This window comes from Melospiza georgiana, chromosome 13, assembly GCF_028018845.1.
Source record: "Melospiza georgiana isolate bMelGeo1 chromosome 13, bMelGeo1.pri, whole genome shotgun sequence".
Taxonomy (NCBI): Eukaryota; Metazoa; Chordata; class Aves; order Passeriformes; family Passerellidae; genus Melospiza; species Melospiza georgiana.
In genome coordinates, this window is record NC_080442.1 from 19,698,714 (window position 1) to 19,722,285 (window position 23,572).

The window sequence follows — 23,572 nt, forward strand, 5'->3', positions numbered from 1 at the left end:
GGGGCTGCCGCAGGGTTAAATCGGCACCGGGGCCCCGGAGGGTTAACGCGGCCCCGGGGCCCCGAAGGGTTCAATCCGAAGCGGGGCTCGGAAGGGTTTAAGGCGGCTCGGGCCCCGGAGGGCTCAATCCGAAGCGGGGCTCGGAAGGGTTAAGGCGGCTCGGGCTCCGGAAGGGGCTCAATCCGAAGCGGGGCTCGGAAGGGTTAAGGCGGCTCGGGCCCCCCCGGCCGGGCCGGCCGCTCCCCCCGGGGGCGGTGCGGGGCTGACATCACGGCCCCGCCGCGCCGAGCCCCGGCCGAGCTGAGCTGCGGGCAGCGCTCGGCGGCGGGCACACCCCACCCCTCCTCCTCCTCCTCCTCCCTCCTCCTCCTCCTCCTCTCCTCTCCTCCTCTCCTCTCCTCGCTTCTCCTCCTCCGGCCGCTCTCGGCGTCCGCGGCGCTGCCCGCTCCGCATGCCCGTGCCGAGGTAAGCGCTGCCCGCGGTGCCCGCAAGGTGCCGGGCCCGGCCCCGCCGCCTCCCCCGCCCGGCCGAGCCTCCGCCGCCCGCCGGGCTCCGAGCGCGGCCGAGCCCCTCCCGCGGCCGCCGGCCGCTCCGGCCCCGCAGCTCTGCTGCAGTTTTAACCCTTGGAGGGGGCGGCGGTGCGGGGCGGGCACCCCCCGGGGGACGGCACGGCCGCGGAGGCCGCTCCGAGCGGGGCTAGGCACCCGCGAACCGCGCAGCGTCCGAACCGGGCATCCTCCCCGATACCGAGCATCCCCCGCCAACCGCGCATCCACCGGGCCGAGCGTCTCCCCCTAAACCGCGCATCCCCCCTGAAACCGCGCATCCCCCAAATCGAGGCATCCCCCAAAATCGAGCATCCCCCGGACCGCGCATCCCCCCGGACCGAGCATCATCCGAACCGAGCATCATCCGAACCGAGCATCCCCCCCAAACCGCACATCCCCCAAATCGCGCATCCCCCCCAACCGCGCATCCCCCCGGCCCGCGGTCCAGCCCTCGCGGGGGTCGCGCATCCCCGGACCCCTCCCTAGGCCGCTGCTTCCCGGACCTCTACAGGTGGCTGGAAGGGCGTGGAAAAACCTCGGGAATGGCTCCGGGAGCTCGGAGGAGAGGGTGGGAGGGGGGCCAGATCCATCCTGGAGGCAGCTCCCGGATTCCTGGGGGGAAGGTTTTGCTTCCTGGGGGGTTGGTCCCGTCTCTCCCCATCCCAAATCCCTGGGAACTGACCCTGCTCTCCCATTCCTGATCCCACTCTCCCATCCCGTGGCCTTGTGTTGTGGCCCTGGAACGATCCCGAGCCCCTGGATCCTCCTGGATTTGGGATTAGGGAGCAAAGGGGCCGATTCCAGAGGAGCTGTGGGATTTGGGATCAGGGAGCTCCAAGCCTGGGCCAGTTTCCCAGACTGTGGGATCCTTGGGATTTGGGGTCAGGGAGCTCCAAGGCTGTCCCCAGCCCCAGGGTGTGGCACAGCCGTGACTTTGGGAGGGTCACCAGACATTCCTGGGAATCAGCCCTGGGGAAAGGTCATGGGGTTGGGAAGGGTCTGGAATGACCTCAGTGGGCTCTGGGGATGGGATTGATGATCCCACAAAAGCCCTGGGCTGTGACCCAGCCTGGGAAAGGCTGGAATATTGGGAATGGCACTGGGCTGGTGCACTGGGAATGGGAGGCAGCAGGACTGGAGCTGATCCCTCTCCAAATCCTGGACTGGGATGTGGGAATGTCCAAATAACCCCAGAGAGAACAGGGGAGAATCCCTCCTTCCCTTTTCTTTTTCCTTAGGAAAAGACTTGTGGGATGTCACCAGCGCTGCCCTTGGGGTTGGCTATTCCCAGGTGCCATTCCCAATCCGTGCCAGAATCCCTGGAAAAGTGTGGTTCCCAGCAATTCCAGAGAGAGATCGATGAGCAGGCCGGAGTTTGGGATATAAATCCACAACTGGGATTAAAGACCCCCAAATTCTCAGATATGCAGGGGTGCAGTTGGAAGCCAGGCTGGGGAATTTGGAGCGCTCATTCCCAGGGATTTTTTTGGGATGGGAACGGATTTATCCCAGAAAAAGGCCCCAGGGACAGCACCTGCAGCAGGATGGGGAATTTTCTGTTGATTTTCAGGGAATGGATGAGCAAAATTGAAAAGTTTTCCGTCTTCTGTCCCAAAAAATTCCTCTGTTTGAGCCAAGGTATCCCTATGGATTTTATCTCCTGCAATGTGGATTGATAAATCCTAAGAAATTCCAGAAGCAGCTTCCTCACCTGGCTCAGCACCGATTCCAGGGCTTTTCCAGGCAAAACTGGGACACAGATCCGGGGAATGTCAGTCCCTGGACATTCCCTGGATGTGCAGAGGGAAAAAGGGAAGTGGGGCAAGGAGCTGTGAGAGGATTTTCCAGGATGGATTTGGCTCTCCGGATTCAGCCATGGATCCGGGAAAAGCTCCAGTGATCCAAAGCTGCGGAGAGAACGGTGGGATGTGGGGATGGGAATTGTTCCCACAGAAAGGCAGGAAAAGGGGGAGCCCCAGGGAATGCCTGGATCTGCATCCTGCCCCCCGCTGCCGGCCTTATCCGGGACAGGATTTGGGATTCTCCTGCAGCAACTCCTCCCACGCCCGGGGGCCGCTTCCCAGAGGAGCTGCAAACCTTGGATAAGCTTTTCCAAAGTTTGTAAATATTCCCGAGCAATTTGGCCTGGGAGGAAAATCCAGCTGAAAATCGGGAGGCAGGGCCCTAAAGCCAACACCAAGAGCTTTTCCTGGGATTTGGAGGGCTGGGAAAAAGTCTTGGAGGGGGCTGGAATATTTCCTGGATCCATCCCTGTCCCGAGCCAACCCCCTCCCTTCCCACGGGAAGGAGCAGCCGGAGCTGCAGCTCCTGGGGGGAGTTTGGGACCAGGGGATTAAAAATAGGATGGAGCTGGATCCCATGGGAATGCTGGGAGAGCCCACGCCCTCGCTCCGGGAGCTGCCCAAATTCCCTGGAATCGTGGCATGGATGCCATGGAATGGCCACTCCAGCTTTTTTTTTTTCCCAGCTTCCAGAAGATCTGTAGGAATCCGGGATAATTCCTCTGTGCCGTGGGGTTCCTGTTTGGTCTCCGTGCCTTGGCAAGGGAAAAGCATCCCAAATTTTGGGAATTGTTCTCCCTCAGCCTGGATGACTCTTGCAGGAAGCTGAGGGAAGCGGGATTTGTGGGAGAAGGGATGGGAGTCAGGATGGGAACAGAAAGGGCAAGAAAGAGATTCCTTTGCCATGAAAATGGGAATCCGTGGGAATAGCCAGGTTGGGAATTCTGGTCAGGGAGGGGGACGGAGAATTTAACCTTGGATCAGGAGCTCCCAATTCCCACCCATTCCAGAGGCTGCTCCCAAGTCCCAAAATTAATTAATTACTGGGATCTGGGGGTGTGGTTTTTTTTGGGAAGAGGGATTTGAAACTGTTGGAATTTTTCCCGAAAAAACAAGTGTTGAAAGGAGGGGGAGTCCTGGGATGATTCCATGGCAAAATGATGGAGCCGGGATCTAAAGGAATGGGAGCATCCAAAGGAATGGGAACATCCAAAGGAATGGGAGCATCCAAAGGAATGGGAACATCCAAAGGAAATGGAGCCAAACCCAGATTCCAGAGAGGAAATTCCAGCTATTCCCTGTCAGGATTAAATAAATGGTGCCCTACAGAAGTTCTCCATGGCTGGGAGGTTGGAACGCCGGGATGTTCCCGGTGGGAATTCTCGGTGTCCTCTGCTGCCTTGGAAGGGCAGATGTGGTGGCTGGAACAAATGCTGATCCATGGAAAAGCTGATAGCGGATCAATCCGGGGGGAGCTCGATGGAGGGGCTGGGCTGTGCTAGCAGGGAATTGGGATTTGGAGAGCACGGATTGGTTTCCTGGGAATACGGGACGAAGGCTTCTCCAGGGGGGGTTGCTAAAAGTGGATTTGATGGAGAATCTGTCCTTGAGAATTCCAGATATTCCAAAGGGGCTCCAGGAGAGCTGGAGAGGGATTTGGGATAAGGGATGGAGGGACAGGATATAGGGAATGGATCCCCACTGCCAGGGGTAGGGATGGATGGGATATTGGGAAGGAATTTCTGGCTGGAAGGGGGCTGGGCTGGAAATCCCAGAAAAGCTGTGGCTGGATCCATGAAAGTGTCCAAGGCCAGGGCCTGGAGCACCCTGGGATAGTGACAGAGAATCCATGGAATGTGGAAGTGGGACATTCCCTGCCTCATTATTCAAAATTTCCTTTCCTTTCCTTTCCTTTCCTTTCCTTTCCTTTCCTTTCCTTTCCTTTCCTTTCCTTTCCTTTCCTTTCCTTTCCTTTCCTTTCCTTTCCTTTCCTTTCCTTTCCTTTCCTTTCCTTTCCTTTCCTTTCCTTTCCTTTCCTTTCCTTTCCTTTCCTTTCCTTTCCTTTCCTTTCCTTTCCTTTCCTTTCCTTTCCTTTCCTTTCCTTTCCTTTCCTTTCCTTTCCTTTCCTTTTCCTTTCCTTTCCTTTCCTTTCCTTTCCTTTCCTTTCCTTTCCTTTCCTTTCCTTTCCCTCATTCCCAAATTCTCCATAAAACCAGGGAAAAGCCCAGGTGGGGTCACCAAACTTTGGGATTGCTCTAGGTTTGGAATAGGGATAAGGAGCCGTTGAAATCTGGGAAAGGAAAATCCCTGCTCCAGGACAAATTCCCCTCATTCAAGGCAACTCCAGCCCTTGGCTTTTTAATGAGTTTTAATTGGGATTCCGTGCAATTAATTGGGATTCCGTGCAATTAATTGGGATTCAAAGGAATTAATTGGGGTTGTTAGCAGGGCCTGGCGGCATCGCCGGGATCCGTAACTCACACCCGGCCGGGCAGGCTCGTTCCCAACCCCCTTCCCGCTCTTTTCCATGGAATTTTATCAAACCATGAATGGCTCCATTCATCCCGGATTCCTATCTCCCGAGTCATCCCCTAAATCCGGCAGCTGGGGGGGAAAACCATCCCCGGATGGAGGGAGGCAGCTGCTCCGGTGCCCCCCAAATCCAGGGATTCCGGCGCTCCCGGAGCCGTGCCAAGGCCGCTCCCAGAAATCCCGCGCTCCTTTGTTCATGGCAGAGCCGCTGGCACGGGCTCCAGCCACGGATCTCCGGCTGGAATGGGGCTGGGAAAAGCTCCGGGAGCAGAAAGGCCATGCCGGGGAAAGGCTGGAGTGCTCGAGGTGTTGTTGGAGAGCAGAAAAATTGGGATAAAACGGGATAAATTGGGATAATAAACAAACTGAGACGTGAGCCCAGATTGGGGTCTGGCTGTGGGAGATGCGGTTTGATGGCAAATGTGGGAATGCTGGGAATGGTGGCAGCCACATCCCTGTATCCAAAGCTTTTCCAACCTCATCTTTTCCAAGCTCATCTAAAATCCAAGGATGTGTGTCCATCCTCCCTATGGATCCAGAATTCTCATGGATGAGCCCCCAGCTCAGTCCTGCTCATTCCAATGGGAAAAGGGACTTTCCCCCCTCTCTGACTTCCCTAAAACCCCCTCAAGTTAGGAAAAATCCTGGAATATTTTTTCCCTCAAGGAACAGAATTCCACGGAGCTCAGCCCCATCCTGGTGGAATTCCAACCGGGAATTTTCCCCTCTGGAAGTGGTGGCTTCTCCCAGCAACTCCCACTGTGCAAATCCCAACAAATTATGAAAAATAATGATGGAATAATTATGGAAAACATCCTCCTGCACCAAAAGCTTGGGAAGAGCCGTGCACCAGCAAAATTCCCTGTTGTGCATCCTGGGAAGCTGCTGGGATGTTTGGGATAGGGCGGTGCCAGGAGCAGGGATTGTTTGGATTTGGGAATGGGAATGACCTGGACGGCTGAGCCGCATTCTGGGAATGTCCAAGGAAAGCTTGGATGGGGCTTGGAGCAATCTGGGATAGGGGAAGTGTCCCTGCCCATGGAATGGGATGGGGTTTGGGGTCATTCCCATCCATTCTAGAATTCCAGGATTCCGTGATCTCCAGGGATGCTGCTTGGCAAAGCCTGACCCATGGCGATGCCGGATCCCTGTGGATCCCAACCCTTGGAATGCCACCAGGGACTGGAATTAATCCCCAAATCCTCCAGATCGTTATCCGTGTTCCCCAGTTTTGGCAGCCCTGCGGTTGGGGAATTGATCCCGGATGGAAGTTGGGATCCAAAGGGTTTCCTTCTTTTCCAGGCTCCTGGAGCAGCCCTGATTCCCTGAGCTCCGCGTCCATCCCGGGCGATCCGGAGGCGCCCGAGCAGCCCGGGGCCGAGCAGGGCAGGTGAGGATCCCGAGGGACCCGGAGAGGGATGGGAACATTCCTGGGGTTCAGCGGGAATCTCCCATCCCATCCCATCCCATCCCATCCCATCCCATCCCATCCCATCCCATCCCATCCCATCCCATCCCATCCCATCCCATCCCATCCCATCCCATCCCATCCCATCCCATATTTCTCCACTGGAAGCTGGGAATGGGCTTCTATGGGTTTTTATCCATAGGATTGTAGCATCTTCCATGGAGTTCCTTCAAGCACTTGACCCCTTACCCCAAAAAATCTCTGAGGATCAAATCCGTGGAATGTTTGGTCTTTGTGGGAATGAGGATGAAGGCAATTAATCAAGGAAATTATCCAAAATGGATGGAAAAATTGGCCAGGGATGAGAGTTCCCTGCAAGCTCATCCAGAGGGATCCTGGTGGGATCATCCCAGCCTCTGGAAAAGAGAGTCTCGGGTGAAGAGCAGGGAGCCCCGATTCCCAAAAAATCCAAGGAAAAGCTGGGAAAAAGGGGGATTTGAGGCACATCCCGGGGCAGGGGAGGGACGTCGCGGCCGCTGCTCCCAGAATAACGAGGAGAACAAGGGAAACAAGGGAAAAAGGAAAACAAGGCTCCCTTGCCTTTCTCCAGAGGGTTCCGCTCATGCCGGGAGCCGGAGCACAAGGAAAGGCTTGTCCAGGACTCCCGAGGGCTGGCAAGGGGGGGTCGGTGCCATCCCGTGACCTTCAGCCTCCTCCGGAGCTTCCCGGGAAACGGGAATGTGCAGCCTGGAATACTGACTGGATCCTGCTTGTTCTCCTTCTTCTTTCCTTGGTGGATTTGGCCGTTCCTCGATCTCTGCTGGAAAAGTCTGGGAGGAAATTCCCAAAAAATCCTTTGGGGATTTTGGGTTTGGAGCCACCCCAGGGTGCTCATTCCTGGGAATATTTGGAATTTTTTACGTGGAAAGGGAGACCTGTCAGAGCTGCTTCCCAGAGCTTTGGAAAAATCCCAGGAAAAAGAAATTTCTCAGGATAAATAAATTTCCTTTTCCCATGCAAAGCTGGGGCTTGGAAAGGGATTTTTCCCAGGCTATCCCAATGTTTCTGCTCCCAGTGGATTTTTTCCAGCAGTTTTTTGATCCTCTCCCACCTGGCACCTCCCTAAGGACTTTTTTCCCTGTGGGGTCCCTTTTCCCTGACAATTCCATCCCTTTAATTCCCGCTTTAAAGTGGCTTTCCCCCCCTTTTTCCCATTAAAAAGCTGACTTTGGGAAAGGTTGGATTGATGGGATCTTCCCACTGGAGCCTTTTCTTGGGATAGATCCAAACTGCTGGATCCCGGCTGGAAATTCCTGTTGGATCCAAGGATTTGTGATGGGATGTGAAATAATTCTGATGGATGAATCCCTGGCTCATGCTCATTCCAATGGGAAAAGCGACTTTTCCCCCTCTCCAACTTCCCAAAAAGTCGGGAAAAACCCTGGGATATTTTTTCCCCTCAAGAAAATGGAATTCCAAGGAGCTGGAGGAGGGAAAATTCCCGGGGGTGGTGCCCCAGGGCAGCTCCGGGGGCTGGGAATGTTTTGTTCTCCATCCGGAGCTTCCTGAGGTGGGAAGGACTCGGAAAACAGAGTGGGAAGCAAACTGGGCTTGCTTCCGGAATTTGTGCCGGAGGAGGAATTTCAGGATTGTTCTCAGGCACGTGGGGCCTGGGAAAGTTTGGTTTTCCTCCTCCGGAAGTTTTCCCAGATGGAAAGTGATCCAAACTCTGCTCCCTGAGGGTGCCAGGGGTGGGTTTTGCGCCTTTCCGAGAATTCCATGAGATCCATTGGAAACTTGGGAAGCAGCTCCAGGATCCAGGAGGGATGAGGATTCCTGGGAGTAGCTCAGCTCTGTCCAGCCTCACTTGGAGCGTTTTCCCAATGTTTGGGAAGAGGGGGGGCCATTCCCAGGATTTCTAGGCAGTCGAAATCCTTGAAAAGTCGAACTCCATGGAAATCCCAGGCTGGAAAAACCTCAGCTGGGAGATTCCCAGCCGGAATTGTCCCACCTCCCCCATTCCATGGATTCTGTCGCTGCCCCAGGCTGCTCCAAGCCCCATCCAACCTCACCTTGAACATTCCAAGGATCCAGGGGCAGCCCTGGCTTCTCTGGGAATTCCAGCCCAGCCCCTCCCCACTTTCCTAGGGAAGAATTCCTTCCCAAATCCCATAATCCCACTTTTTTGAATCATAAATCCATTATTTTAATGGAATTCCTTTGTCCTCTAGAAGGACTTTGGCTGCCACGTGGAATTCTCCAAAAGTGGGAGGAGGAAACGGGATTGGAACCACCAAAAATTCCCTGCTGGGGGTCGGATCCCGGCCCTCCGGAGCAGCAGGAAGGGCTGGGGTGTTTTCCCTGGAATTCCCGGGAAATGAATGGAATTTTTTCCTTTCCCTCTCTGCACAGAGCTCCATGAGGGACCTGCACAAGTCTGAGGTGCTGGGGAGCAAGCGCGGCCTGGTGAGTGAGCCGGGAATTCCCACCTGGCTGCGACAAAATCCATGGAAAACTCATCCCGAGCCAGTCCGGAGCCCCCCAGGGGCTGGCTCTGCTCTGGAGATCCCTTGGAACAAAGGGAATTCATGGCATTCCCACCCAACATCCCGAATTTCTTTGGGGTTTCTCTCTTGGGATGGAGCATCGATCCTGTGGTGAGGTGGGATGGGGAATTCCAAACCCAGGGCCAGGCTGGATTGGGAATTCCACACCCATGGCAAAGTCAGGTCAGGAATTTCAACCCTGCGGTGAGGTTGGATCGGGAATTCCAGCCCCATGGCCGGGCTGGATTGGGAATTCCAGCCAGCTCCTGCTCCTGAGTTTTCCCCTCCCATCCTGGATTGGGATGGGGAGGTGGCTTTGGAGGGGCTCTCCCAGCATGTTTTGAGGTATTCCAGCCTGGATTTCAATCCCAAAAAATTCTAGGATATCAACCCCAAAATATCCCCTGGCTCCAGCCGGGCGGGATCAGGGATCACCCCAAATCCGTTCCCAAACAGAACAAATCCTTTGGGATTTAATCCCTGAGGCTCCCACATCCCTCGGTCCCGATGCTCCCAGATGCAGATTCTGTGTGGAATCCACCAGAAATTCGGGATCGCGGGTCTATCCCAGGAATCCCCCCAGGAATGTGGCACAGCAGTGAGTCCAGAGAGGATTTTTCCCCCTAAAAAATTCCAAATTTTAACTTTTTTCCCCCCGTTTTCTGCACATAGAAATTGAGAGATGTCCATGGGGTGGGATTGGGCAGCTCCAGCTCCTTCCTGGTGATTCCAGATCCTTGATTTTCCTCCGGAAAAGCGGCTCCTGTTTGTGCCCAGCCTTAATGAACCATTGATGCTGGAAATGTCAAACTCCAGCATTCCTGACCTTTTCCATGGAAAAAACTTCCAGGGATGTGCCGGATCTGGAAGGAGGGAGGGAAAACAACTCCACACCCGAGCCTGGGATCAGCTTGGATTTGGGATTTCTACAAAATCCCCAAATTCCTACAAAACTCAGCCTTGATTTTATCCAGAAAATCCCAGACAAGGAATTTTTGTCACAACCTCTGTGCCGGGAGAGAGGCAGGAAAACCTGGAATAACAGGATTTGGGAAAGGCTCTGTCTCCTTCCCGAAAACCCTGGAGTTTTTTGCACTGGATTTCCTTTTCCTGATGATTTTTCCAAGCAAATCATTCCCCTTTTTTCCCCCCCTGCTACTCAACCAAATCCATTGGAAGAACGAGGGAAAATCTCTTTATTCCCATTATAAATCCTCAGGGCATGGGAAGTGCCATGGTGACAACACAAAAGGGCAGGGGCACAATTCCAAGGGGAAAAAAAAGGCTGGAAGGGAGGAATTTTTCGTCCCAAAAATTCCAGGTGAAGGCAGGGATGAATTTCTCCGTGAGCTCGGACGCTCGGGGCGGATTACTGGGAGCTATTTTTAGGATATCCAGGTTTTTTCGGGATTAGGGCCGGGGCTCTGCCTGTTGTTGTGGCCACAGCTCCTTTCCCGATTTTTCCCTCGCTCCCGCTGTTTCCAAGACTCCCGAGGGATGAAAGGATCCTTTGAAAAGCCAAACACATGGAGACAAGAGCTGCTCCTGCTGCCGCTCCGGGAAAGGCCGGAGCTGCCAGAAAAGTGGGAAAACGTCCAAGCACGGCTGGGGGGCTGTTCCTGGGTTCTTTTCCCTGTTTTCCAGGCATTGCTATTCCCAGGGAATGAGGGCAGAATCAACAGAATTTTACTCCTGAGTCCTTTTCCTGGTTTCTAGGCATTGCTATTCCCAGGGAATGAGGCAAGAGCTGCTGGGGGGTTCTTTTCCCTGTTTTCCAGGCATTGCTATTCCCAAGGAATGAGGGCAGAGCTGGGGATTTACTCCTGGGTCCTTTTCCACCAGGATCAGCTCGTGGATCCTTGGGATCCCTGCTGGATCCTGGGCTTCTCCATGCAGGAAAACCTGCGGAAAATACGGAATATTCCCAAAGCTCCCTCCATCCCCCTCCTGCCCCCAATTCCCGCTCTCCCGCCATCCATTTCCAACCCATCACATTCCAAGCTGGAATTCCTTTGTCATGTGCACCCAGGCATGTCCTGGATGAACATTCCCGCTCCAAAGGGGAGCAGCTGGAAATCTGTGGCTTTCTGAGCCTTTGGGAGCCTCTCCAGCAATGGTGCTGTAGGTTTTTCGGGAATGTTCGCGTTGGAATGGGTCCATCCCAATGCTTCCATGTCTGTGGTAAAAACAGGAGAGCAACTGGGAATGCTTTCATGGGAATGGGTTTTTTTGGGAATGCTGAGCTTTCTTTTTGAGCCTTTTGGGAGCCATTCCAACACCGGGAGAACGCTTTCGATTTTTTGGGAATTCTCATGTTGGCATGGGCCCATCCCAATACTTCCATGTCCATGGTAAAAATAGGAGAGCAGCCAGGAATGGTGTTTTGGGAATGGTTGTTTTGGGAATGCTGAGCGTTCTTTTTGAGCCTGTTAGGAACCATTCCTTCTCCGGGGGATGCTTTCAATTTTTTGGGAATGCTTATGTTGGAATGGGTCCATCCCGATGCTTCCATGTCCATGGTAAAAACACAAGAACAACCGGGGGACGTGGAGTTTTTTTTTGGGAATGCCGATCCCTGCGTTTCCCCGCAGGGGATGTCATGGCGGCCGCAGTACCGCAGCTCCAAGTTCCGGAATGTTTACGGGAAGGCGGCGAGCCGGGAGCACTGCTTCGACGGAATTCCCATCACCAAGAACGTCCACGACAACCATTTCTGCGCCGTCAACGCGCGATTCCTGGCCATCGTCACCGAGAGCGCCGGCGGCGGCTCCTTCCTCGTCATCCGCTGGAGCAGGTGAGATTCCCAACGGGAATTCCAAAAGAGTGTCCAAATCTCCTTTTCCTGGGGTTTCCTTGTGATCCCGCTTGAGCAGGTGAAATTCCCAGCAGGAATTCCCAAAAGAGTGTCCAAATCTCCTTTTCCTGGGGTTTCCTTTTCGTCCTGCTGGAGCAGGTGAGATTCCCAATGGGAATTTCCTAAAAAGGAATCAGCTCCTTGGAATCTCATTCCACTGCTCCTTCCCTTTCTTTGGGTTTTCCAAAGAATGGCTGGAGGCACACCAGGGATTTAAGGTTGGACTTTTTGGGAAGAATTCCTCATCCAAAGGGTGGTTGGGCACTAGAACAGCGCCTTTCCATGTGAAAAGCAGGAATTTTGCGAGGGATTTATCCCTCTCATCCCTGATCCAGGCGGGATCTTTCCCCTCCTCCTTTTTCCATCTCCATCCCAGATTCCCCTCACTTTTCCCAGGAATTCCCCTGGGATCTGCCCATCTCAAGTTGAAATTCCCATCAATCCAGCAGCTCCTCCAGCCAATCCCGTGGGATCCGCAGCTCCCAGGAAAAGAGGCAGCAGCGACTTTGAGCCTGGAATTTACCTTGGAGAGGGAAAGGGAAATGTTTTGACGGGAAGAGAATCCGTTAAAATGAGATCAAAGGAATTTTTCCAGGGAGGGAGGCCCTGGCACAATTCCCAGGAAAGTTGTTGCTTCCCTATCCCTGGGATATTGGAATGGGATAAAATCCTTTCCCATGCAACCCATTCCTGGATCCTGGGATTCTTGGATTGCTCCCAAAATTTGGGCACTCACTTGGGCTATTCCTGTATTCCGAGCAGGAATCCACATCCATCCCTGGGCACCTGCAGCTCTGGGATGCTCCCAGCCTCAGTCCCAGGAGGAATTTTGCCATGGCTGAGCTGCATTCCCAAATTTCCAGATCCCAAATTCCAGCTGGGAAGGGAAGCTGGGAAAAGGAGGAGCTGTCCCTGGTTTTCTTTCCCTCCATCCCATCATTCCTTCACCCCTTTCCCTGTGCAGCATTCCCGCCTCTCCTGAATTCCTCGTTCATTCCGGAGGCAGCTCCAGATGGAAGGAATTCTAATCAGGATTTAATTGCAGAGCACAGCTTGAGCCTCATTAATATTCCCAGAAAAAAAACCCGTGAGCTTTGTCTGAGCACCCGGAGCGCTCCAGCTCTGGCCTCATCCCGGCTCCTTCCTCACGGATCCCAGCTGGAATCACCATCCACGCCCCCTCAATCCCGAATCCTGAGGAACAGCCCCACATTCCCAGCAAATCCCACTTTTTTCCTGGCAAAATCCCGGTGGGATAAAAGCAGGGATGGCGTTCCAAAGGGATCCTCAGAAATCCTGGGATATCCAGCTGGTCAATCTGCCTGGAGTGGCCCTGGATGCTGGAGGAGTTAATAAATTCCTGATTTTTTTTTTTTATCTGGAGCCTGATTAGCTCATTAAGGAGAAACTCATTTTCCTTGGAAATCAGCAGCTCCCTAATTAATTGTGATCCATAATTAGAAGCTAATGAAGGTAACCCGGATACCGTGGAGCCGCTCCGAGGATTTGCTGCCGTATTTTTGGATCTTTTCCCTGGATTTTGCCCTCAGCAAAGCTCCCGGAATCTGGGCCGGGCCATCTGCTCATCCCAAATCCACAACCCCGGGGTTTTCATGGAGCGATCCAAGGGATGTGTGGGTTGGGAAGAGGGAGCTTTGCTCCTCCCAGATTCCGGAGCCTCGGGATTGGGAATGAGCCTGTCCCCAGCACCAGGATAAAAATATCCCAAGGGAGTGGGCGAAGGATCAGGAGGAGCAGGATTGGCTCCCTAGGAATGGGAGAATCCCAGATTGGTTTGGGTTGGAAAGGACCTTAAAGCTCATCCCATTCCATGAACAGGACAGGGCTGGATTTGGGATGGGAAAAAGGCTGGATTTGGGATGGGACAGGGACAATTCCCACTATTCCAGAATGCTCCAAGCTGGCCTTGAGGATTTGATCCTGGAGACCTCTTGGAAAATATTCCTTTCTTCTGAGTCAGGGAACAAAATCCTTGGATGCTGCAATTCCATCAGGAAGCAGCTGGGTGCCTTTGCATCCCATCCTTCTGGAGCTCATCCCGTTCTCCTGGAGCCAGGCTGGGAATGCTGGGAATGTTCCCTGGGAGAAGGGAAGGATCCAGGGAATCTTTAGAGCCCCTTGCAGGGCCTAAAGGAGCTCCGGGAAAGCTGGAGAGGGATTTGGGATAAGGATTTTGTTGTGATCCCCACGGATCCCTTTGCAGGGATTCACTTCCATGGAAATAGAGGGATTTTTGTTCCCGCCAGGAACGAGGAGTTGTTTTCCAGAGGCAGCCAATGTTCTCTCCAGACGGGAGTGGCAGCGGGAAGGGGCAGCCTCTGTTTATCCGGAGGAAGCTGAAATCCAAACTCCTGCTCCCATCACTGCCGGGACTGTGGGAATGGCTGCATTTGGGATGGGGGAAAGGCTGGAATTGGGATAGGATAGAGTATGGAATTCCCAAACCTCCCCGAGTTCCCTTCCGTGTTTCCTTGGGATTTTCCGTCCAGGAATGGGATCCAGAGGTGCTGCCGGATGGATGCTGCATCCATCCCTGAGGTTTTCCACGTGGGATTGAAGGATGGAGTGGAACGAAGGGATTTTTCCATGTTTGTGGAGCTTTTCATGGAATATGAGGGTTTGGAAGTGCTCCTGGTTTGCGTTTTCCAAGGGAAAAGCAGATTTGGGGAATTTCAGATATTGAAATAATTTATCCAAGATTTCCTGCTGGATGGATTTCTGGGAAAAGTGGAATTCAGCCGTTGCCAGGGTGGAGCTGTGCTGCTCCAAGGATGGGAATTGAGGATTTTTCCCACCCCTTGGATTTGGTGCTGATGGATCTGAAGGAAAATTCATCCCGGATTTCTATCAGGGAGCAAAATTCCATCCCTCCCATCCCAGGGATGGCTCTGAGTCCACTGGAATCCCCGGGATTCTCTACACAGATTCCTCAATCCCATTCCCTGATTCCAGAGGGTTTCCATCCCTCTCCCTGCTGCTATTCCAGGCATTCCCAGCGAAAAATTCCCTCTCCACCCCGCAATCCCCAAAATTCACAATTTTTCCAAATAATTTTCCCTTTATCCAACATAAGCCAAAGGGTTTTCCCTTTTCCAAGCGCTTCAGCAAAGGGAGGGGTGGGAGCTGCTGGAAGATTTCCTCTTTTCAGCCTTTTCCGCGGAAAACCTCGGAGCTGCCGGAGCCAGGAGAGCTCCAGGCTGTCCCTGCGGGGCCGGAATCTGGGTCACCGAGCTTCCCTCAGCCGGGGATCAGGGATCCAGGGATTAGGATTCACCTTGGATTAACTCAGGCTGTCGGCAAGGTCCCACTGAAAAACGGGATAAGCGCAGCCGGAATCCTGGATTTTTTTAGGGATTTTTCCCTTTTATTGCCTTTATTTTTCCTTTGCCTTTTCCAGGTGCCCTGGAATGGCACATTCCTTGTCTTTTTCTCAGCGTGTGCAAGCAGTATGAATCAAAATTCCGGATTTCTTGGGAAGAAATGAACCCTAATAATGAAACTCAGTGTTGTCCTCTTAACATCCTGATAAATTTTGGGAAAATCCATCAACTCTTATGGTAAAAAGGCATTCACTTGGCTGATTCCTCAGAATAAAAAAGGTGGAATTTGAATTTGTGCTGTTAAAAATTCCATCCACCTGGAATTCCACAGTTTCTGTGGGAATTTCTGCTGTGGCCAGGGTGTGAATAAAGTCCTGTCAATGCAAATCAGACATTTGGGAAAAGCAAGATAAGCTGATCCTTTGGATAAGTGATGGGGTCTGGAATATTTCATATAACAAAGATAAAGCCAGGAATTGCATCCTAGGAATTCACTGGGAGGCAGAACTAAGGAATCACTGACATTCCCCCGTTTCCTTTTCCTTCTCTGTCTCATCTTTGTGAATTTTTCCTTCCCAAATTCCTCCCTGCAGCTCGAGGGGGGAAATGAATCCCAAGAAACCTTGGGAGCGACAGCTCTGGAGCCGTTCCTGGCCCTGATCCGACTTCCTGGAGCTGCCGAGGGCAGAATTCCCAGCACGTTCCTTTGTTCCCAATAAACGGAGCCGGGAGCTCGGCACGGGAAAAGTCGGGAAGGAAAATCCATGAAATATTCAGCGGCTGTGCCGAGCTGACCCAGTTATTCCGCACGCTCCGAGCGCCGCTCCGGCACGGAGCCAGAACGGAGCAGGGAAGGACACCAGGGTGGCATCCGGACACGGAGCTTCCTTGGGAATGGAAAAGGTTCCCATCCTGGTGGGAATCTTCCCAGGAGGCTCCTTAAAGCTTTGGAAATTCCGCATGGAAAGATCCCAGCCTGTGGGACTGGGGATTAGCGGGAGTTGTGTCATCACAGAATTTGGGGTTTGTTCCCATGGAGTAGAACCTTGGAAAATGGTGGTTCTGAAGTTTGGGAAGGAAATCCAAAATTTGGGAGGGAAATTCCAAATGCTCCAGCTCCAGGCTGGGTTGGATGAGCTTGGAGCAACCTGGGACCGGGAAAGGGATCCTGGGCGATGGCAGAGATTGGCAATGGATCTCCTGGAAGATCTTCCCACACAAACTGTTCTGAAATTCTGGGATTCGCGCAGGATCCAATGGCTGAGGCGATTTGGAGCCTCTGGAATCTCTTCCAGTCCTTTTGCCCATGGATTTGGATCCTGGAAGGAGAGGTTTGGATATTTGGAAGACTTCCTCACAGAGAGGGTTTTCCAGCCCTGTCCCCATTCCCAGAGGGACTGAAAATCCCTGTGGATGAAGCCCTTGGGGACATGGATCAGTGATGGGAATGGTTAGACTCCATGATCTTGGAGTGATTTTCTAACCCCAATATTCCATGATTCCATGAATTCATGCTGAGCCCCCAGCTGTCCTTTCCCTGCTTCATGGAGTCTGGAGAAACCCCTTCCATCCATGGATCAGCTGGGAATACTGGGAATATTGGATAAACCAAATCCCTGGCTTGGCCCATCCCAGGCTGAACTGCATTCCCCTTTTGCAACAATTTCCCATCCCTGGAAACAGCTATTTCTCCTGAAATTTGATGGTTTTCCCGACGTTTTCCTTGCTTTTCCATTCCAGACCGGCCGGATCGAGCCGAACTATCCCAAAGTTTGTGGTCACCAGGGAAATGTGCTGGACATCAAGTGGAACCCCTTCATTGAGAACATCATCGCCTCCTGCTCTGAGGACACATCGGTGAGCTGGAATTCTGGGATGCAATTCCCAGATCCATCCATCCTCCCCATCCCATTGATTTCCTATTTCGATATTTGCATGGATTTCTTTTGGTAATGCTGAGGGACAGGAGATCAAAGCCAATCCCTAATTGTGCCCAGCCTGGCTCCTGAGCCAGAATTCCCTCCAGTTTTTTATTTTCTGGACACAAATCCAGAGGATCCAGAGGGTAATTCCCATGAGGAGAAGCTGAGGGAGCCGTGAATGCTCAGCCTGGAGAAAAATGGGATCCAGAGGGAATTCCAGGCTCTCCACAAGTCCCTGACAGGAGGGGGCAGCTGGGAGAGATCCCAGGGAAGGTTCAGGTTGGAAACCCCCATGGAGACAATGGAAAAGAGGAGCTAAATCCTGGGAAAATCCCTGGTGGTTTTTAGAGCAACTAACCTGGAAAATCTGGGAGCCTTTATCCCAAAGGATTCCAAAATGTGGAGTCTGTAGGGTCAGGTTTGGGGTCTCGGGACAAGGAAGGGCTGGGAATCTGGGAATTCAGGATGAGGATTGCAATGTCCTGCCTGGATAACGCCATCTGTCCTGGCTGGATTTTCCCTAAGGGATCCCAAGGATTCCTTATTTGTCCTTGAGGGACAATCAGAAGCAGGGCTGATCCTGGAATTCCCGAAAGCTTTGTTTTTGGGAATTCCAGGATTTTGGATGTTTTTGGGAAGGAGCTTTCAAGGCCAGGAGTTGGGATGGTCCAAACCCCATTCGGGGTGTGGATCCACCCTGGCTGGATTTTTCCCAAGGGATCCCATGGATTCCTTATTTATCCTTGAGGGACAATCAGCAGCAGGGCTGATCCTGGAATTCCTGGGCAAGGCAGGAATTCCAGGGGCGGGAGTTGGGACGCTCCAAACCCCGTTCCAGGTGCGGATCTGGGAGATTCCAGAGGGAGGACTGAAGCGGAACATGACGGAGGCGGTGCTGGAGCTGTACGGACACAGCCGCCGCGTGGGGCTCGTGGAGTGGCACCCCACCACCAACAACATCCTCTTCAGTGCCGGCTACGACTACAAGGTCAGCCTTCCTGGGAATGCCATTCCAAAGGGCTTTCCCGGATCCTGGCACCGCTGGGAGTCGCCTGTGGATGGCCAGAGTGGGATCGTGGAACGCTGGAATGGTTCCAGTGGGTTGGAGGGAGCTTAAAGCTCATCTCATTCCGTGGTTTCCATAGGGCAGGGAGACATTCCATGGATCAGGGAGACGTTCCATGGACCAGGAACACCTTCCACAGGTCAGGGAGAGCTTCCATAGGTCAGGGAGACATTCCATGGACTAGGGAGACATTCTGTAGATCAGGGAGACATTCCATGGATCAGGAACAGCTTCCAAAAGCCAGGAACAGCTTCCACAGATCAGGAACAGCTTCCATGACCAGGGAGACATTCCATGGATCAGGGAGACATTCTGTTGATCAAGGAGACATTCCATGGACCAGGAGCAGCTTCCACAGATCAGGGAGACATTCCATGGATCAGAGAGACATTCCATAGACAAGGAACAGCTTCCAAAAAACCAGGAACAGCTTCCATAGATCAGGAACAGCTTCCACATATCAGGGAGAGCTTCCATAGACCAGGAACAGTTTCCAAAGATCAGAAACATCTTCCATATACCAGGGAGCGCTTCCATAGATCAGGAACAGCTTCCATAGGCCAGGGAGACGTTCCATGGACCAGGAGCAGCTTCAGCAGAGCAGGAAGAGTTCCCACCATCCCGGGTTGCTCCAGAGGCTGTTCCCGCAGGTGCTGATCTGGAACCTGGACATCGGCGAGCCGGTGAAGATGATTGACTGCCACACGGACGTGATCCTCTGCATGTCCTTCAACACCGACGGCAGCCTCCTGGCCACCACCTGCAAGGACAAGAAGCTGCGCGTGGTGGAGCCGCGCTCCGGGAGGGTCCTGCAGGTGGGATGGGCGCTTGGAGTGAGATTTTTAGGGAAGAGTCCTATGGAATGTCGTGAAAGTACCCGTCAAGTGCCATAGGTGCTCCCCGCGGGAGGTTTTCCGTGTGGTGGAATCCAATTGCCAGCCTGGTTGTGGAGATGGTGGGAAGGGCTTGGCCTCATCCCAAGCGGAGGAGTTGGAAGCTTTGATTCCGTTGTTAATTAAGGATTTGTGGAAAACGGTGGGAGTAAAAGGGAAGGTGCAGGGGAAGGTCCAGAGTTGGAGGCTTTGATTCTGTTGTTAAGGATTTGGGGAAAACAGTGGGAGTAAAGGGGAAGGTGCTGGAGGTTTGGAGGAGGATGATGGGTTCTCCCTGATACCCGGGAAAATGGGAATTTTGGCTTGCCCTGGGGTAGGTGCCGAAGGACAGAGCTGGAATTTCCCCAGGATGAGGCTGGGGGAGCAGGGAAAGGGCTTTCCTGAGATGAGAGCTGGATCCAAGGGGAATTCCAGAGCTCATTCCTGTCTTGCAGGAGGCCAGCTGCAAGAACCACCGCGTCAACCGCGTGGTTTTCCTGGGAAGCACCAAACGGCTTCTGACCACGGGAGTGTCCCGCTGGAACACCCGGCAGATCGCCCTCTGGGACCAGGTGGGTGCTGGGATCCCCCTCTGTTCCTGCTGAAATTGCTGCTCCATCCTTGCCAGGATCCTGCTCCATCCCTGCCAGGATCCTGCTCCGTTCCTACTGGAGTTCCTGCTCCAACACCACCAGGATCCCTCTCCATTCATGCCCAGATCCCTGCTCCATCCCTGCCGGAATTCTTTGTCCATGCCCCCGCCATCAGGACACAGCTAACAGCGGGATTTTCCTGTTTTCCAGGAAGATTTATCCATGCCTTTGATTGAGGAGGAGATCGATGGGCTCTCGGGGCTCCTCTTCCCATTCTACGATGCCGACACCCACATGCTGTACCTGGCTGGGAAGGTAGGGATGTATGGAGCATCCAGATGTGCCATTCCCAGAAAAATCCCCCAGCATTGCCCAAGGGACTGGGGCTGGAATTTGGATCCTGGAATGGTTTGTATCCATCCAAACTCATCCAGTCCCATGGATGTCCCTGCCATGGGACACATTCGATCATCCCAGGCTGCTCCAAGTTCTGTTCAACCCAGGATACTCCAGGGATCCAGAGGCAGCCACAGCTTCTCTGGGAATTCCAGCCCAGCCCCATCCCACCCTCCCAGGGAATGATTCCTCCCCAATGTCCCATCCATTTCCTGTTTTTTTCCACCTTCTCATTTCCAAATCCATTCCCATCCCTCTTCCCTGCTGCTCCAGGGTGATGGCAACATCCGGTACTACGAGATCGGCTCGGAAAAGCCCTACCTGAGTTATCTCATGGAATTCCGCTCGCCAGCTCCGCAGAAAGGACTGGGTAAGGGTGGTGCTGCTGCTGCTCTGCTTCCCAGAGCACGGAAAAGGTGGATGGGAAAGGTGCTGGATTGAATGACACAAGGAAAAGGGTTTGGATTGGGTTTGGGTTGGATTGGATTGGTTTGGAATGGGTTTGGGTTGGGTTTGGAATGGGTTTGGAATGGGTTTGGGATTGGGATTTTCCATGCTGGAATTGCATGGATGGGTGATCCTGGTGCCTCTCCGGTTTGGGATTTTCCATGCTGGGAATTTCACGGATGCCTGATCCCGGTGCTCTCCGCAGGGGTGATGCCGAAGCACGGCCTGGACGTCTCTGCCTGCGAAGTTTTCCGTTTCTACAAACTCATCACCCTCAAGGGGCTCATCGAGCCCATCTCCATGATCGTCCCGAGGCGGGTGAGTCCTGGAACGTGGGAATGAGCGGGATCTGGAATGTCTGGGCAGCTCCACAGCCATGGACATGCCCCACTTTGGCCAATCCCATGCATGGCTCTGTTCCCACCATCCCTGCTCCTCTCCATCCATACTCATGCCATGGAATTTCAACGACAAAACAGGAATGTTTTTAGGGAATATTTCTCCTAGGGGTTGGTCTCACTTGAGTTTTGGGAATTTTGGGGAAAATATCTCGTGGATTGGGGTTTTCTGGGAAGCAAATCCAGCTGCTGGCCAGGGCTGGGTGGAGGACACAATCCCAGGTTCTCTGCTCCAGCCAGCACTTCCCAAATTTCCTCCCTGTGCCTGAAGTTTCCCAACTATCCGGGTGTTTATTCCTTCTGTGTGGGAGAGAATTTTTCCTCAATTCCCAGGGAGCAGATTCCCAGATCCATTGCTCTTCTCTTCCCATTTTCCCAGTCGGAGACGTACCAGGAGGACATTTATCCCATGACTCCAGGGACGGAGCCAGCCCTGACCCCGGACGAGTGGCTCAGTGGGGTCAACAGAGGTAAACCCACCAGGGGGGTATCCCAGAAATATCTGGGATGTGGGAAAGGACCACCACATCCTGCTGATCCACCAGCTCTCCCACAGATCCCATCCTGGTGTCGCTGAAGGAGGGATACAAGAGGAATTCCAAGATTGTCTTCAAGGCGCCGGTGAGGGAGAAGAAAAGCGTGGTGGTCAACGGGATCGACCTCCTGGAGAACGTCCCGCCCCGCACGGAGAACGAGGTGGGGCAGCCCTGGAGTGGGAATGGGATCTGGGGATGAATCTGGAAAGGCACCATGCTGCCAGTTTCCATCCCAACAGAGGCAGGAATGTGGGATCCCTCCAGGGATGGGAGCCCGGGATCTAGCCCATGACCCTTTCCCATGGTGGGAATGTGGGATCCATTCCATAAGCCTTTCCCATGGTGGACACCTTTTCCAGGGACACCATCCACTACCCCAGGCTGCTCCAATTTGGCTTTGTACACTTCCAGGCCAGCCACAGCTTCTCCGGGAATTCTTTCCCAAAATCCCATCAAAATTTCCCATCCTTCAGTTCAAATCCATCCCTTGTCCCCAAAACCAGCCAAGTTATGGCCCAGCATGGATCTGGCAAAATCCTGGGATGAGCTGATGTGATCCCATCAGCCCCATCCCTTCATCTCCATCCTTGTTTTCCAGCTGCTCCGGATGTTCTTCCGGCAGCAGGACGAGATCCGGCGGCTGAAGGACGAGCTCTCGCAGAAGGACATTCGGATCCGGCAGCTGCAGCTGGAATTAAAGAACTTCCGGAACAGCCCTAAGAACAATTGACTCCAGGGATGTTTTCTAAAGAAATTCCTTTGTTTCTACTCCTGAATTCCTTGGATCCACTCACCCAGAACACAATTCCGGAGTCCGCGGCTCCCGAGAGCCTGGAATCATGTCCTGCGTGTCTTGTCCGGCACTAATCCCGCTCTAACCTGATTCCTGGGAAAGCCTGGAGGCTCCCAGTAAGTCGGAGCCATGTCCTGTCCGTTGGGATGAGCCAGCCCGGGGCAGATTCCCGGGAAAGCGCGACGCTTCCTTGCTATTAATTTTTTTTCCTATGCAAAAATGTGACAGTGGGAGCGGAACTGGAAAAGGGGCGGGAAGTGGGAAGGGCTTGATCGTCAAAGGGAGTTTCCATGTGGGAATCCAGGATCCTTCCCGTGCTGGGAAACTGGGATCATTCCCATGGGAGCAGGACGGGATCCTTGCTGTGGTGGGAAACTGGGATCATTTCCACACTGGGAAATTTCCACATGGGATCCTTTTCATGATCCTTTCCCATGCTGGGTGCCCAGGACTCTTCCCACGGTGGGATCCCGGGATCTTTGCTGGGTTGGGAAACTGGGATCATTCCCATGGTGGGAGCCTAGGGTCCTTCCCATGGGAGCAGGATGGGATCCTGTAGTGGGAACTTGGGATTCTTCCTGCAGCTGGAGCCTGGGATCTGTCCCAGGATCCTTTCCCATGGTGGGGAACTGGGATCCTTCCCATGGTGAAAATCTGGGATCCTTCCTGTGGTGGGATCCTGGGATATTCCTGGGGGTGCTGCCCCATGGATGGAGCCCAAGGGACGGATCCTGAGGATGGATCCCAAGGGATGCACCTGGAGCTCGCCAGGCTCAGCACTTTGGACAATCCCAGGATTGACAGGATTTGCCTGGAGCACAGGGAATGACACCAAATCCCGTTGGTTTTTCCTGGAGATCCCAATTCCCACTCAATCCGAGCTGCTGAAGTTCCCCAGCGCGGGTCTGTCCCGTCCGTGTCCTGCGTTCCTGGCGTTCCCTGCTGCGTTCCATGTGCTGTCGTTCCTGATTATTTATGCTCCCACGGGATAGTGATGGAATAAAATCTTTTCAGAATACCAGAACCGCGTTCCCGCCTTTCCTTCTCCACCCAGGGGCTGGGGGGGATCCCAAGGAAAATTCTTGGATGCATTTCCCCAGACCAGGGAGGGGGGAGAAGCCGAAGATGAATCTTGGAATCCAGCACGGATCCTCATTCCAGCATTCCCAGCTGATCCCAACATTTCCAGGGAGGAAAACACAGAGTGCTGGCTCTTACCTGGGATCCAGGAGCTCCTTGTTCCCAGCAAAGCCAGGAGAGGATTTTCCAGGAGAAAGGCTCCAGTTTTCCTGGGATAACCCCCCCAGAACCCCCCATTCCCGAGGGAAAACATTCCAGGAGCTTCACTCAACCCCAGCCTCTCCCTGGGCTTCATGCAAAGGATTTTCGGGAGACAAAGGTGCTAAAAACACCAGGAATTCCCATTTTTCTAGAGCTGCAATTCCTTCTTTCAAGGGTGCTAAAAAAGATCTGGGAATCCCCACTTTTCCAGGGCTGCCATTCCTTGTTCTCCCAGAA

At 53.5% G+C, this 23,572-nt stretch overlaps 1 protein-coding gene across 1 annotated transcript; it reads left to right on the forward strand.

Moving 5' to 3' along the window:
• Nucleotides 1-365: 365 nt before the first annotated feature.
• CORO2B (coronin 2B) lies at nt 366-23,078 on the forward strand. Its single transcript, XM_058033101.1, has 16 exons — nt 366-465; nt 6,185-6,272; nt 8,703-8,756; nt 11,428-11,630; nt 11,726-11,789; nt 13,241-13,322; nt 16,551-16,888; nt 17,792-17,941; nt 18,670-18,834; nt 19,347-19,463; nt 19,695-19,799; nt 20,154-20,250; nt 20,533-20,645; nt 21,105-21,195; nt 21,282-21,421; nt 21,860-23,078. Exons 3-16 carry the CDS (start codon nt 8,709-8,711, stop codon nt 21,989-21,991), a joined length of 1,845 nt encoding a protein of 614 aa, XP_057889084.1. The 5' UTR covers nt 366-465; nt 6,185-6,272; nt 8,703-8,708; the 3' UTR covers nt 21,992-23,078.
• Nucleotides 23,079-23,572: the final 494 nt, after the last annotated feature.